Genomic DNA, 15,159 nt, shown 5'->3' with positions numbered 1-15,159 from the left:
GAACCCCTCGGTCCTTGCATTTGCCCTTAGCATGCTTAGCCAAGATACTGGATGCCTCTCCATTTGAAAGACAGTGAGAGAAGGCAGTGAGAACAACAGATGAGGAGAAACAGTCTGGCCTTAACTCTCCTCAAATCACTGCTGCTCTGCTGTGGATGCCAGTTAGGATAAGATGAAGGTTTCACTGACCACCGGCTCTCAAAAACAGCTCACCTGCTGCGTAATGCTGGGCAAACCTTGTGCTCTTTGAAACACTGGTTATGACATTCAGTTTTTCTGTAATTTCCCCACTTTGCTTCAGTCACCATTCCCAGATTGGCAGTGAAGCTCACTGAGCAAAGCTTTAGCAGAAAGCCTTCCATAGTTAACATTTGTTTACTCAACACACCTGTGGGAAGGAACTTAAAGATTCTGAACAACTCTCCCAAGACAGACCAGCTCTGGGCATTGCCAAGCTGTCTGAAAAACATGGCAAAGACCTCAAGGCACCCTGCCATGGCCCTAGGGAAACAAACAAAAGCTTCAGACACACAAGATGACCCCTGCACCAGCCCAAATGTGGCAGAGAACTGCAGTAGGAATTGCCCTGCAGACCCCCAGATGAGCTCCCACACACTAAGAGCAGAGCTCAAAGGTGAGTAAAAGCCCCAGGGGCCCCTACAAACATCCCAGAGACCCTGACAAATTCCCAGAGAGAGATCACAGTACCTGCAGATCCACAGGTATCCCCCCACAGGTCCCTGGAACAGCCCAACAGAGATGATGAGCACTTCAGGAATCCCAGACTCCATGGCAGCAAAAAGAGCCAAAGAAGACCTGGAAAAACCTGCTCTGCAGACCCCAAAACACCTCCACAGGCACACAGAGTCGGGGAAGAGCCCCCTGCACCATAAAGCATGTGAGCGCATGCATGTGCACACACAGACACGTCCTGCAAGCCCTGGCGTAGCCCCAGTGAGGGAGCAGCTCTGCCCCGCAGCCAGCACAAAGACAGGCAAATACACCCACCCACAGACGGTTAACTTCTCCGCCTGTCTGGCAGATGGACGCCCATGACCAAGGGAAGAGGGATGAGTAGTGTACTGCAGGCGTAACAGCCTCCTCCCTCACATGCAGACATTGGTGCATGCACACTCATCCATGAACACTGGTACAGCTGACAACACAGACCAGCATGGAAAAAGGCGCTGGCCAGTAGTCCTGCACAAATGTGCAGACACTCCCCCCTCACCACCATGATGCACCCAGCAGTCCAGACACACACACAGAGCATCCTATCTCCTCCATACCTTGCTGCATTCCCCAGGAACCTCTCACCACATGTACAAGTAAATGCAAACCTGCGCCCAAGACCCCACTACAGACTCAAGCAGCTCAGCCCAGCCCACATCTCATCCACTGAACCACCTGCTCAGTTAACTCCAGTCACCCCTTGGAGCTTCCACTTGCAGCCTCTATCCTTCCTCACAGCCTGCCTGCACATTCCACACCTCAAGGCCTGATGATGTCCCACTAGAGCAGGTATGATTCTTCGAGAGAGCCAGCTAATGAATCCAGAAGCTGCTGTTGGTTTCAATGCACTTTTTTCTTCTTTCCTTCCCAGGCCAGGGCAAGTGGAAGTGCTGACAGGAGAGAGACTCTGACCACAGGCAGCCAGAGAAACATTGTAGAGAGCGCACTAGGTTGAGAGAAATCACACCTTACAGGGAAGCAAGACATTACACTCTGCTCCCCTCTCCCTCTGACACCTTCACACTTACCCAACACATACCAGCGCATCAGTGCTAGGGCACTGCAGAGCTGATGCAGTCATGTTGCAGGCAAGGAGGACCCCCAGATGGTTTGAGCATAGTGGGAAGTACATCAGCCTCCAGCAGAGCTTAAGGGAGTCAAACAGCCTGGGAGCCACCTGGCCGAGCCTCACTCTTCCTCCTGATGTAATCTAACATCAGCATTAACAGACAAAAAAAGTGAAGTCAAAGACAAGCTTGTGCTTGTCTTACTGCAATGGGAAAAGGAAATGCCAGTGAAACCTGAGGAGTGACCCGAGACTGCTGGGTCTCTGGATGGTCTGTGCCTCAGTCCCAAATGTGTCCGGCAATCCATCCTGTTACCTTGCAGCATGGGACCAAGGGCGCACAGGACCACATGGGTACCAAGAGGCTGACTCCAACCAGTGAAGGGAGAAAAAAAAAGACACTTGGAGTTGTGGGCTTTTGGGGGCAGGACAGTAGGGAGGCTGCAGTTGCTCCAAGTACTGCAGCATTGTTTAGGGGTGGACGTAAGGGCGATGAAGGCACGATTAGGGATGGGGAGGTTAGAGTGGGCTCCAGGGGTGCTGTCAGAAGCGTTGGTGGTCTTGGTTAGGCCTTAGGGGGAGTTTTGAGATTGCAAGAGGGGGTTGGGGCAGGTTTGGTGGTGGTTTTGAGGTCCAGAGACTCCCGAGGGGGGTGGTGGTGGTGGTCTTGGGGCAGGTTTTAGCGACAGGGGGCTTTGAGGGCTGGTTTCTCTGGCACCTGCAGAGCAGACTGAGTTTGCAAGCAGCAGGTGAGGGTAGGGGCTATTTAAGGAGGGGTTCTAAGTGCTTGCAGGTGACAGTACTACCTGTGGCTGTTGACATTGCAGGAGTAGTCCTGGGGGACCCCAGAAGCATTGTCTTCAAGGACATTGCAGGGGACCCCAGTGGACACAACAGGGACCTCATTGGAGATTAAAAGCTCACACCCCTTATTCCTTCAGACACATCTCCCATTCCACTCCATGCATCTGTCACAAAACAGTTCTCACCAAGATCTACCCCTGCTCACTCCTCAGTCGCCCAGCACACAGGGTGCTCCCCACACTGACGTGCCTGGGCTGAACACAAGGACTTCATGCCAAATGCCCGCTTGCAGGCCTGAGGCAGAACCTTGAGTTCAGCCATGGTATTTTCCCATTCCTTGTGTGTTATGCACTCTCAGACCTTCCTGTAAGCAATGCCTAACCACCACTTCTTCAGCTGTTAATGACGTAAGTGCTGATAGCTTTTCCTCTCTCAAATGCTCCTTGTTCTTTCCTTTCCTGTTTGCTACCCCTTCTAAGCCCATTCTGTACTTATGTACTTAATTAGAAAAACGTCACTGAAATGCAAAAATCCGGCTACATTGCTTCACTTCCAGATTTTTGGTCCTCGGAGGATTACCCTGCAAAAGAAAGAAATCCACCCAGACTGGGCTCACTGTTTCAGAATCAGTTTGGGAGAACCAAGGCAGGGTTTGAGGACATACTAGGTGCTTTAGGGCAGGATTTGACTGGTGCTCACTTTAGTTTGTGCCTGCATCTGTACATGGGTATGGGGGTGATCCCTGGCTGTCCATGCCTGCAGGCCTGGAGATCTGAAGGGAGGGGTGGCAGGAAGTGGGAAAGAGGAGGAAGAAAGAAAACAGGTAAGAAAAAGGAATGGTAGGGACAAGGGAAGTTGAACTTGTAAGATGGGGAAGAAGGGGGGAGAGAGAGAAATGGTGGAGGGCAAGTGTGAAGAAGGGAGAAGGAGAGAGATTAAAGGATTGCAGAAAAGATGAGGATGAGATGGGAGGGAAGCAAGGTCGGAAGTAAGAAATCGAGTGGGGAAAGTTGGGGAGAGGAAGGGAGGAGGGCACAACAGCAGGTGGGAAGTGAAGAGTGGGAAGAGGAGGCAGGGAGAGCGCAGGGAAATGAGCTACCAGGAGAAACCTGTGGGACCGAGGGCGGGGCACGGCTGTGGCTGCCCCCACGCTCCACAACACCGGGGGATGCGCAGGAGCACGGCGGTGCTGCGCAGAGCTGAGGCACTGCCAGCAGCGGGGGCGGCCTGTCCGGGGTGGGTCCCGCCCGCGCACCCCCAGCCTGTGCCTGCATGGGGCGGCCGGGGGGGGCTGCCGGCGGAAGGAGCTGCCCTTTGCCTTGCTATAGGGGTCCTGGCGCGGTCTGCCAGGCTGCGCCCCCCCCCCCGGCTGCTCGCGGTTGTGCAGCGCTACAGAAGAAAAGAACAACCCCTGTGAGAATTTCGGAGGGGAGGGGAGGGGCTGGGGTGGTCTTTGAACCATTTTAAGGGAAGATTTGTTCGAAGCTCGAAGATGATAATGTTGTTTGAGAATATCTTTGAGAAATCAGGACGGGATGTCGTGAGCAAACGCTAGCTGCGTGCCTGAAAAAGCATAGATGGCGCTCGGTCTGGAACTTGCTGGGAGGTGCTAGGAAGGGTAAGGAAGCGAATAGAATAAATCGCTGATCTGAAGTCTGCAAGAGCCGCAGTGGAGCTGTGGCTGAGGCATGCGAGAGCTCTGAAGGCAGGGACTTTACTTCCAGGCTGGTCTTCTGGTGCTTTGAGGTACAAGGGTGAAAGGTTTTACCCACCTCCTACTTGAAAAGTTGTTTCTTTTCTGCTTTGCTGCGCTGCAGGCTAGACGCTAATTTCCTAAGTGGCACTCGGAAAACACCAGCGTTGCTGTGACCGTAACTCAATTCTAAAACAGGGATCTCAAATTAGATCTCTGTACTGTTGTCTAACGTGGCATCTCCTATGCAGACAGTTTATTTTCTTTCTTTTTTTAACGGCTATCAGCACTAGCGCTGTGCAGGACAAGTGTTAGATGGACTTCTCTGCTAATAAAAGTATAAACTGAAAAATTTATGCCAAGTGGAAGCCAAACATCAAAAGTTACTTCAGCCTTTATCCTGAAGAGACAGTAAGTCCTAATATCCTTTTCAGTGTTAGGAGATTCTTGTTGTTTCTCACCACAGATTGGCCAGTCGTTTTGCAGTCCTGCTGCTCACACCAAGTTTGTGGAGGAAGAAATTAAGACCTTAGAAGGTGTGTGTCATGCTACACTAACTTTTGAGTCATCCACTCACACTCTATATATAGTTTCTTCTGTCACACTGCCTGTCTCACAGAGTTACTGTGATGGCAGTTATACCTAGATTTTGTGAAAAACTTGTGCAATAAAAATCTCTAGTTAGTGCAGAGAAGAAATATATTAAGTAATTTATAAAGTAAGACCCAGACTAAACAGAAAATATATTTGGTTTTTTTAATAGCAGTGAGTGGTCTGGTAGACATCCTAAGGCTTTATCAGACGATGCTGTATGCAGTTTGAATTTACTATCAGTTGTTGACAAGGCTCTGCTTAGAATCTCCTCCTTTGTGTTTGACTTTGAGGTTGCTGTTTTTTTAATGTTTTTTGCTTGCACCATCTTTGGTGCTTAGGAAATTTATAATAAAAAATTATCTTCATGCAATATATTTTTTTTCTTCTCCTCAAGAAAGAATGAGCATAAGGAAATCATCACTGGTGAGTTGGGTTGAATAAGCTCAAAACCACTGCCTCCACAGCCTCTCCAAAAAAAGCTGCTGCGGTGCAGAAATCCACCTCCTATTCCATCAGATGTTCTTTCCCCTGCTCCATGCTTGTCCCTGAGCAGACAGCTCAGCCCAGTCCATGTCACGCTCCAACTCCCCTCACCCTTCACCTACACAGGCAGACAGGGCTCTCCTCTCACTGGTGTGCCAAAAGCATGCTTGTGGGCCCAGCTGCCCCCTCACAGCCCCGAGGTGGCTGCATCTGCAGGACCAAGGGCACGTGTAGCAGCCCATACTGGGAAGGAACCAAAAGGGGAGAAGAAAATCTGGGGAGTATCAAATAGGCCATCCAGTCTAACCCCAAGCTGCCTGCAGCCGTTGCTAGGGGGTTTCATCCTCCCCTTTGCCTAGCACCTTCTGGCAGGGTCATCCTCAGTGGGTGGACAAGAGAAATCCTGGTGACAAAGAGGAATGTGCTTGTCCCAGCCCTTTTCCGCCAAAGGCAAGGAAAAACTCGCCCTGTGCATGGTTCATTTTTGAGAGCTTTGTGCTCCCTGGCATAAAGGTGATCAAACAAAGTATAGTATGTATTGATTTGAATATGACTGCTGAAGGAGAAAGGGGAATCTCAAGAGACAGGAGAGTCTCTTGCCTCTACTTTTCTCCCCAGGAGCACCTCTTAAAAGAGAAATAACTAGGCTGGGCTTGCACAGGATGACCCATCTGATGCCTTGCCTGCCACCCACACCTTCCCTCACTCCAGTGTCTGGTCTATTCTGTAGCTTCATTAGCTAAATTAAAAGGAGTCCCAGTATCAGTTGACACACAGGCCCTGACACAGCAGGAGGAAACACTGGTTGAAGTGAGGGTGTTGATCTTTGTGTTACCTTGATTCCACCCACCCCACTCCCCCCAGCCAAAGCTACCAAAGGATCCCCAGGAACCAGACAGGAATCCAGCAGATCCAGGGAGCACTCCCTCCTATGATACTTGGTGACCTCAGAGATGCTGCATAACCTTGTCTGTGGGACAACTTGTCTAGGACAACTTCTGCTGTGTGCAAGCAGCACACAAGGAGCATCTACACAAGAGTATAAAGCAGAATCATTATCACATACAAACAGGAACTAGGATTTAATGGGCTAGCAGGATAACCATTACGATGCTCACTGCCTATTCTCCCCATGCCCATGCTGATGAAATCCAAGGAAGTACCACTGCCTAGGCAGCTATTTGCCAGAGAAGGATTGGCTTCTGATCCTGGCATTTCTGAGATGCTAGCTGCTGATTCCTCAAGTTTTCTTCAAAATTATTGAAATTTTTACTATTTCAATGCTTTCTGTGGTCCCTGTGGGTGGGTAACCACCACAAACCCTCTTTCTCAAACCCAGTCCCATTTCAGGCTCACATGTCTGTGCTTCCACTATCTTGCATGGCTATACAGTCCATACTTCCTCACAGCTCTCTCCAACAACTTAACAATTTCCTGAGAAGTCTGAGTGCATGTAACGAAGCTACCAAAATCAGATCTTGAATCAGACCGCAGAGAGATGAAACCTGGATAGTGAGGGAAGAAGGTTACAAATCTTACTTAAGGGTTAGAATTCAAAAGTTGTATCTTTCAGGAGTTTATAATTTACTTTAGCAAAACCACAAAACACTACACATAGAGTGTGAATCCTAAATGATAAAGCATGAGACCTGAGAGTACAGTAATCAATAGCCATAAGCTCTCAATCATAGTGATATCCTGTAAGTTACAAACTGGCAATATATTGCAGACACTGAAGGCTAAACCGTCAACCCTAAGCAATAACCACTACAGCCAGGTGAAAACCTTATTTTTTTGTATTTTTTTTTGTGCGGGGCATGCAGAATAGGAGCTTCTGGCTGCAAAACAGTATTTCTGAGAAATCTCACATGCTATTAACATGTTTAACATATTTACAATTCCAAAGACCTTTTTCTATCCTGACTGAAGGCACTGAATGGTGCTTTGTATGACCAACCTCAGGAAAAAATGGGTCAAAACAATGCTGAATTACACGGGAGATAATACTAGCTCAAATCAAAGGTTAATTTTAGCATTCAGAATCAGTGGACTGATTAGTCAAAGGCAAGACAGTTGACTGAGTGATAGCTATTGCTGTTGTAAACTGGTTCTAGGGCAGAAATGGGATTATATGTTACCACATGTAAGGGAGAAAAGATATTACAGACAACATTCGTAACTATATGCAATTCCTTAGCTATAGCTATTGCAAAGAACTATACATGGTATGTAGAGAAAGGTAATGAGAACAACCATACTGACTATGCAGAGGAGAACACAAGGATACTTGTAAATACTAGAAAGCAAATCTCTTCAGGGGAGAAAAAAAAAAGCAAAATACCACAACAGCTTTTATGATCTTATGTAAGATGACACTTTCAACATGAATGTGAATTAGAAAATATCCATGCCTTTATGTGCATCTTTGCAATAGGCAATACCTCAAATTCAAGCCAATAAAAAAAAACAGGTGAGTTTTCTGTATGGGTAACTTAACTGCATGATACTTTGTAGTGTAGGCTTAGGGAAGTCTCACAGTACTCCTGCATTACCAGGCACAAAAAAGGCATTGTGATAAACATAAAAATAAAAGCCAAGTTATGACCGAATAACACGTCTGATGAAAGATAAAGAATTCTGAGAGGCCCAGTAATTTTCTGATGGTTCTTTCCCTCAAAACAATTACTTCATTTTTCACAAAGTAACATCAGCCAGCCTCAACAGCTAAACTCGACAAGCATTTTTGCCTGCTGGGGTTTTCCAGGGGTTATTTTGACTACTGATAAAGCCTGTAGTGTTATAAAATTAAGTCACATTAAATGAATTGAACAGAGAGCATTAATCTGCACAAATTACTTCCAACAATTACAAAACTATGGCTGTAGCAGTCACACAATAGTTTTCATTAGAGAACAGAGAAAAATATTTCCTGGACCTCTGGTAGAGTGAATGCCTAGCCTTCCCTATTAAATTATCCCTGAGTGCCTGGGATGATGGGTGGAAGCACAACTTTATTTTGAAGAACCCTGAATTCCAGCTGAGGGGGGAAGGTATGGGAAGATAATAGAAACATGCAGCATTCTTTTATTTGTTTTGAACAACTGTCATTGGAAGTTAAACCTAACTGGTTACGTTCCTTGTGCATATTTACAAGCTTTTACTGGCAGAGATGGTGCCATCTGCAGTAACATCTGTACAGTGGTAAGGCTTGGAAGAAATTATTCATTCTGCATTCAGGCTAGTGAGAATACAGAAATAGGAGAAATTTCCACAGGTCAAAAGCTCCTGTTCTGCCCTGTCCTTTTCTGAGATGTTTTTCTCATAGTTCAGCCATCCAGTCAACTGAATTGAATACGCCCTGCTAGTCAACTGCTTCTAAGACTGCTGGGAACACTGACTTTCCATCTATTCTCATATTCTCATTGTTTACTGTCCCTGACACCCGCTCACTTTGCTAAAGATGTATCTGCTGCCCTCAGTGTTTTTAGCCACGCTGATTCTCCTTCCTCTTTTGCATGCGCAGGGAAAACAGATCTTTGTAGGCTGCTAAAAATAGTTGCTCTGTTTTGTAAAAGATGCATTAGACAGACATACAACTCTTTCTTAGATATTCCTTCTTTTTTCCTATAGTGACTGTGCTTTAGTAACTTTATAAATGAATTTCAGGCAGTATTTCCATTTCAATTATTTACCGTCAAAAGGCTCCCCCCCCCCCCCAAACTGAATCTGTAGCGCAGCTGAGAGTTAATAAAAGAAAGCCTCTTATCATTGTCTGTCTTCATTATTTATGCAACCAATATTCACAGAAAATTAAATATCTCAGCACATTAGTATAGACTCTGGAAACAGTCATCCATGTTATTTGTCATATTATTAGAAAATGCTTTGCATGACACATTTATGGCAAGTCCCCATATGATAAATCCCTTGAGTAACTGTGTTTCTCCACCAAATTTCTCTGAATTACAAAGCATAGAGAATTTAGCAGTTAGATATACTTCCCTATTTGGTCCTCTTGATCTCTGGATGTGTAATCCCAAATTGGATATCAGTGTGACAGATTATACCACATGTTGCAGTGTTAAGCTGGTCCTCCTCCCTCCTTTTTGGACTGTCAGTAAAATACTGACTGTGTGACAATTCCACTGAGCACTGCCACTCATGCTTTGTGGCCCTGGACAAACCTCCCCATTTGTCCTGGGTGGGGCGAAGAAAAAAGTAAGCCATATGACAGACCCAGGCATCTGAAAGAAAAGTGAAAGTCCTCAAGTCTTATACATAATGTCAGAATAACCTTTCTAAAAGCATTATTGATAGGGGACACACATCAGGCTCTACAGAGGAAAAAGTCAGTGGTTTTATCCAAATGCTTTCAGTAAATGCTCGGCTGCATCCACCAGTGAGCAATATTCCTAACTGGCAGCCTTATGACAGTGTTTTTCATTCTCATCTCCAGAAAGTTTCTGCTGAATGTTGAAGACAAAAACAAAGCCTTCATTGAGGCAAATACGGAGAGTGCTTCGTTCCTGACAGAAGGAGAAAAGGAATCAGGAAGATAATACGACATTTCACAGGCATGCAAATCTCACTCAATAGCAGCGCCAGAGCACTTTTCTGAAATATTAACTGTAGTAAATTGCCTGCACACATCTATTCACAGATGTCTTTGCTCTGCCAATCTAAAGTAGCTATTCTCTCAGTAGTTTAAATACACACTTGTGACACATCCAGATATCTCTGACTGCATTCAAGTGTCTACTATACAAAAACACTCCTGAGTTCAGCAAGGCACGCTCAGGCACAGAAATTTTTTCGTTCTTAAAGGTCAGTAATAACAGCTTCATTTCACTGTTCCACACTAAGGATTTTTTCTGTGCAAAGCTCTAGTGTCATCTGAGAGCAGCTCTCCTGGCTGTAGAAGTACGAGTTTTAAATCAACAACCTCTGCCTGCTCAAAACCAGCTGTGACATGGCCCTCAGATGGCAGAATCCAAGAAAGCAACCTCTAAATGAAAAGCAAGAGGCAAAATATCCTTTCCCTCTTGATTCCACCCCAGCCACTACTTCAAAGACTGTAGAGAACTAACCTTAAAAGTACATTTCCAGCAGTCATTTGTCACCTGTATTAATCTATTTGGTTCAAATTATGTAAAATCCCTTGTAAACGAAGTCACATGTCTTAATAGGAGAACAGAGTCAATGTTGGGGGGGGGGGGGGGGAATACAGTTTGCTGTTATTCATCACAATCATTAATCTAATGCTGACAAATTTGAAAAGTGATCTTTTGTCTCTCAGTGTTTTGATGACAAAGTACTGCTTAATACTTTTTTTTTCCCCATTTACAAAATGCTTCAGAGAGCAGCACAAAAGTACAGTAGGAAATTAAAGATTTATATCCATGACAACTGTTGCTTTAAAGTACAGCCCTTTGAAGAAATAATCTGCATTCTGCTGTTTCAAACTGATGTCCTGCAGTAGCGTGTTTTGGAAACAATAAGCAGCATGGGAACCTACCTACTTTGTACTAAGTCCCTTTTGACAAGCATCCCAAAGACTGCAGCTTCAGAGCATGAATGACAAAGACTGAAGCATGAGGGACAGAGTCTCTCTTGCCTCCTTAGTAAGTGGAAGCAGGAGTTTGCCCTTCTCATCTAATTTTCTGCACACGGCTTCGCTGTTTCAGTACATACAATCAATGCTAAGAGGTTTTGTTTGGAATAAAATCTATTTGTACAGGGCATGACTGCTTTCTGCTCTGCGTAGTTCTCTGTTTGTAGGACTGTTCCTTTCTTGATGCTCTTGTAGCTTAAGGCACTAACAGGAAATTATAGAAACGGAATTGGGACAAGTTGCTTAATTTCTGACTCTGGCTCTGGAATTATCTGTGTCTTCAAATTCACTTCAAACCAGTCAAAACAAATGAAGTCTGGTGAAACAGCACATTACATGGCCAAACTGGAAATGACGGACCCTCCTCATTTTAAAAATACTAAGTAGTCAAGCTGCATCTCTTCCATGAGCTGTTATCAGAGTAGAATGAGGGAGGGCAATTGTTAAAGCATGTGGTAAAGAGTTTGGAGGCTCCCAATAGTCAGTAGGTACTTGGCCAACTATTTAAAATGTGGCAGTTAAATGGGTAACTCTTGGGTGGTGGACAATGAACAGGAAGAGCTTGCCTATCTCATACTGATCCAAGTTATTTGGAAAAAAACATTGGACTGAATCCACCTCTGGCATGAATGGGAATACTTTTATAGAGAATAATGCAATTACAAAACATTTGAGCTTTTTCTCCGTTGTAAGCTGAGTTGATTGTGCTCAAGAACATTCACTGTACTACTCTTCCATGGGCCAACTCTTCTTTGTACAAATTTATACTTCTACCTTTCGCAGCACCCTCTGGCAATGGAATACCTATTATACTTGCATTTGCTTGTTTTACTCACCTTCTAGTGAGTAAATTTAGATGGGAGCTTGTATTCTTGCACTGCAAGAATTACACAGCTAATCACTCCCCACTTTTACCTTCTCTGTGTTCAATGACTTAACCCTCTCTGTCTTATAGCTGTGATCATCCTTGTCATCAATCGTGGACAGGTTTCTTAGTTCTGACATACGATTTCTAAGATGGGCCACCCATTATTATTGCACACAATGTTCAAGGGACATATGAGAAACTATGAATATCTAAACAATAAAGTTTAGAAAAAGACCAATGTTACTCTGTATCTTGGCTTCCTGGGGGAACCCAGGCTTGAGTAGACAATGAGTCCTCTCACAGAATCAGAGAAGGGAACTCTGGCGGTCACCTTGTCCAATCCCCCAGCTCAAGAGGGACACCAGCAGGTTGCCTAGGACCGTGCCTAGAAAGTTTTTGAATATCTCCAAGGATGCAGACTCTGCAACCTCCCTGGGGAATCTGTGCCAGTGCTCGGTTGCCCTCACATTGAAAAACTGTTTCCTGATGTTCAAACAGAGCCTCCTGTGTTTCAGTCTGTGCCCACTGCCTCCTGTCCTGACACAGGGCACCACTGAAGAGCCCTGGCTCTGTCTTCTTTACTGCCTCCCTCCCCATATCTGTACACATTGATGAGATGCCCCTTGAGCCATCCCTTCTCTTCTCTACTCGGTCCCAGTTGTCTCAGCCTTTCCTCACAGGAGAGATGCTCCAGTCCCTTAATCATCTCAGTGGTCCTTCACTAGTCTCCCTCCCGTAACTAGCTCCATATCTCATTTGTAATGGGCAACCTGAGAGTGCTTTCCACTAGCACAGCCCAGTCCTGCAACAACCCATTTTTTATTTAGCTGGCCTGCATCAGGAATAAAAGTATAGCTGCATGGCTTTTGCAGTTAGTAGCAGATGAAGCATTAGCTCCTGCACTTTGCCCCCCTCCAACACTGTAGGGTTGCATAAGCATCCATGTCAGTGTATCCTTGTGAACACCACATGCTTTTTCAATGTCTCATTTCCTTGCTCCCATTTTGATGGGGGGTGGGGTGGGGGGAACAGTTCCATTTGTTATATTTTTATATCATTTTAACAGTGCTACCTATGAATCCCAGATGATTCTATGCCGAAAAAGCCACAAACTCCCAATAGGCAACAGGAACGGGCTCCAGTGACAATCTATACATCTTAAGCCAAATGGAATGCTGAAAGGTCATTTTGTTTTAATGAATGTTTATTACAGTAGGAAAAAGTCCTGTTAGCAAAGATATTTTTTAGTTGCCATGAGAATTTTTTAATGCTGCCCCTGAGGGTTGGCACTAACGCCTTATACCCATTGAATTTTGACAATAAAGCTAGGAAAGAAAAAAAGTTTACTACATATTGTATAATTTATTTTAATCTTTTTTTTTTTTAAGAGAACCTGTCAGATGTGTTTTCAGAAGTTGCAACATAAATTCTTCTGGGTGGGGAAAATGTTACATCTCGTTATATTGATTTGATCACAGACAACATCAGTTCTAACGACGGAGCTCAAAGAACCCTTTCTCTTTACCTATCCATGCCTAGTAAACTAGTCCCTTGATATGGAAGTGAGAGATGAGCTATCAGTTTATTATTTAATGCTAGCCTGATTCTAAAAAAAGAGACCCCATCCACATCAGAATATCCACCCGGAAGAAAATTTTCACAATAACTTTCTGAAGTATCAGAGCTCTAAGAAATAAGTCCTTATGCAGTATTATCGTTCCTCTGACAAACAAAACAAGCAAGCAAGCAAACAAATAAAACCTCTGAAATCAAACAGGAAGGTTCTAACTAACATCTTGTACTACCTCCAGTTCTAGTTTGAAAGCATTCCTTGTCCTCATCCCCTCAAGGTTTAGAATTTGAATTAGTCTGTTTAAACATATAGCTAGAAAAATGTCAATATTCTTAATCAAAATAAAATAGGGCCATAAGCCTAAGAAGTAGGAAAACAAAGAATCTTCTTATAAGGGTACAGAGACTGATGCTAAATGCCTATTTATGTATTATATCCATTTCTGAAGAACATAAATACTGCCTTGCCACATATTAGTTCTATGGCTTAATCTAAGTTATTTGCTTTCCATTTGCACAGGTTGAGCTGTATATTCTACAATACTAAAGTCACTCTATTGTATGTTTTCAGCAGGCCAGTTTCCTGCTGAAATCAATGGATGACTCAAAGCAGAAACAAAAGGCAGCCTTGTGCGAGAGTCTCAAGAATACTGTGTAACACCCTTCTGCCCAAGGCACTCACACACATTAAAGCATCAATTTAGGTTAACTTGAAAGAGTGCAAAGGGTATTTTCATCATTATTTTGCTCTATAGGAATGAGTGGCACTATGTGTTTAAATAACGCATTTATTCTTTCAAAAAGAAGTTCAGCATCCACGCAGATACATTAAAGTGACCTTAACCAAGCAGACTGAGTTGTGCATTCCTTCCCTTAGATGCTGCTTTTGCAAATAGCAGTAAAGAAGAACTTACGTACAATCAGCCCCAGGAAACTCCTTTGTTGCTCGGGGGTACTGGCCTCTTTGTGTACTTCCTTCCCCTGAAAATAACAAACATTGCAAGTAGATAAGCTCGCAGAGGATGAAAATATTTCACTGCTTTGTTTAATTTGTGACAAATATACTTCAAAACACACATCAATACGATTTGCCTCTGTGAGCTGGTGTCTCCTACTAGCTGTCACAGTAAATCCACTTACAAGAGCAATGAGTTTACTCGTTCTATTTCAAAGATCTTTATGTATGGAACATTATTTTCAAAACTCTTCTTGTGAAAGTAACGGAAAGGGAATGACTTTTTGTTTCTTCTCCTGAGTGTCAGACACAAAGACAATTAGATAATATTCTTCTTGCATTGCTAACTGGGATGAACATTCAGGAGAGATGTATCCAAAAATTTTTTTTGGATGTGAAAATGCACTTGTCACCTGGGAATTCACTATGCCTTTTTGTTACGATAACCAACCAGACAGTGACCAGATCTTAATTCACTGAGAACCCTGCACTGTGCTATATGTAAATTAAAGTGCTCCTAAAGCTTGCAAGAGCAGGAACTAACCTGTCCAATAACCTACGGGGTCACGGTGCAAGAAACTTCAATACTTATTCCCAACCTGTTTTCAAATACATGCATGCACACACGTAATGAGTAGATGTAACCTCATTGCTAAGCCTTTGCTAAATTTTATGAGATATATGAAGAAACTTCCCTTACAAAGTAAAATAAGTAAACTTCCCTTCAGTTTCAACTTTCAAATCCAGTATGTTTATAGGAGCTATTTAAATTCCCCCATCA

The 15,159-nt window shown here is 44.2% G+C and overlaps 1 protein-coding gene across 33 annotated transcripts in view; it reads right to left on the bottom strand.

The window, feature by feature from the left end:
* Positions 1-15,159, bottom strand: part of LOC308054670 (uncharacterized protein) — a 168,955-nt gene that overhangs the window by 23,704 nt on the left and 130,092 nt on the right. For 12 of the 33 annotated variants that reach the window (XR_013924178.1, XR_013924180.1, XR_013924188.1 and 9 more), the window contains one exon: positions 14,338-14,404. Coding sequence is in view for 12 of the 33 variants with exons in the window: in XM_080367862.1 (XP_080223988.1) it covers positions 14,338-14,404 (67 nt within the window). In the remaining 21 variants the exon portion in view is untranslated. Of the gene's footprint in view, positions 1-1,490; positions 14,405-15,159 lie in introns of all 33 variants that reach the window. The other 21 variants (XR_013924179.1, XR_013924185.1, XM_080367855.1 and 18 more) reach the window with 12 other exon arrangements.

This window comes from Falco punctatus, assembly GCF_963210335.1.
Source record: "Falco punctatus genome assembly, chromosome: 17".
Lineage (NCBI taxonomy): Eukaryota > Metazoa > Chordata > Aves > Falconiformes > Falconidae > Falco > Falco punctatus.
The sequence above is the reverse complement of the archived record's forward strand: the minus strand, read 5'-3'. Positions and strand labels throughout refer to the sequence as shown.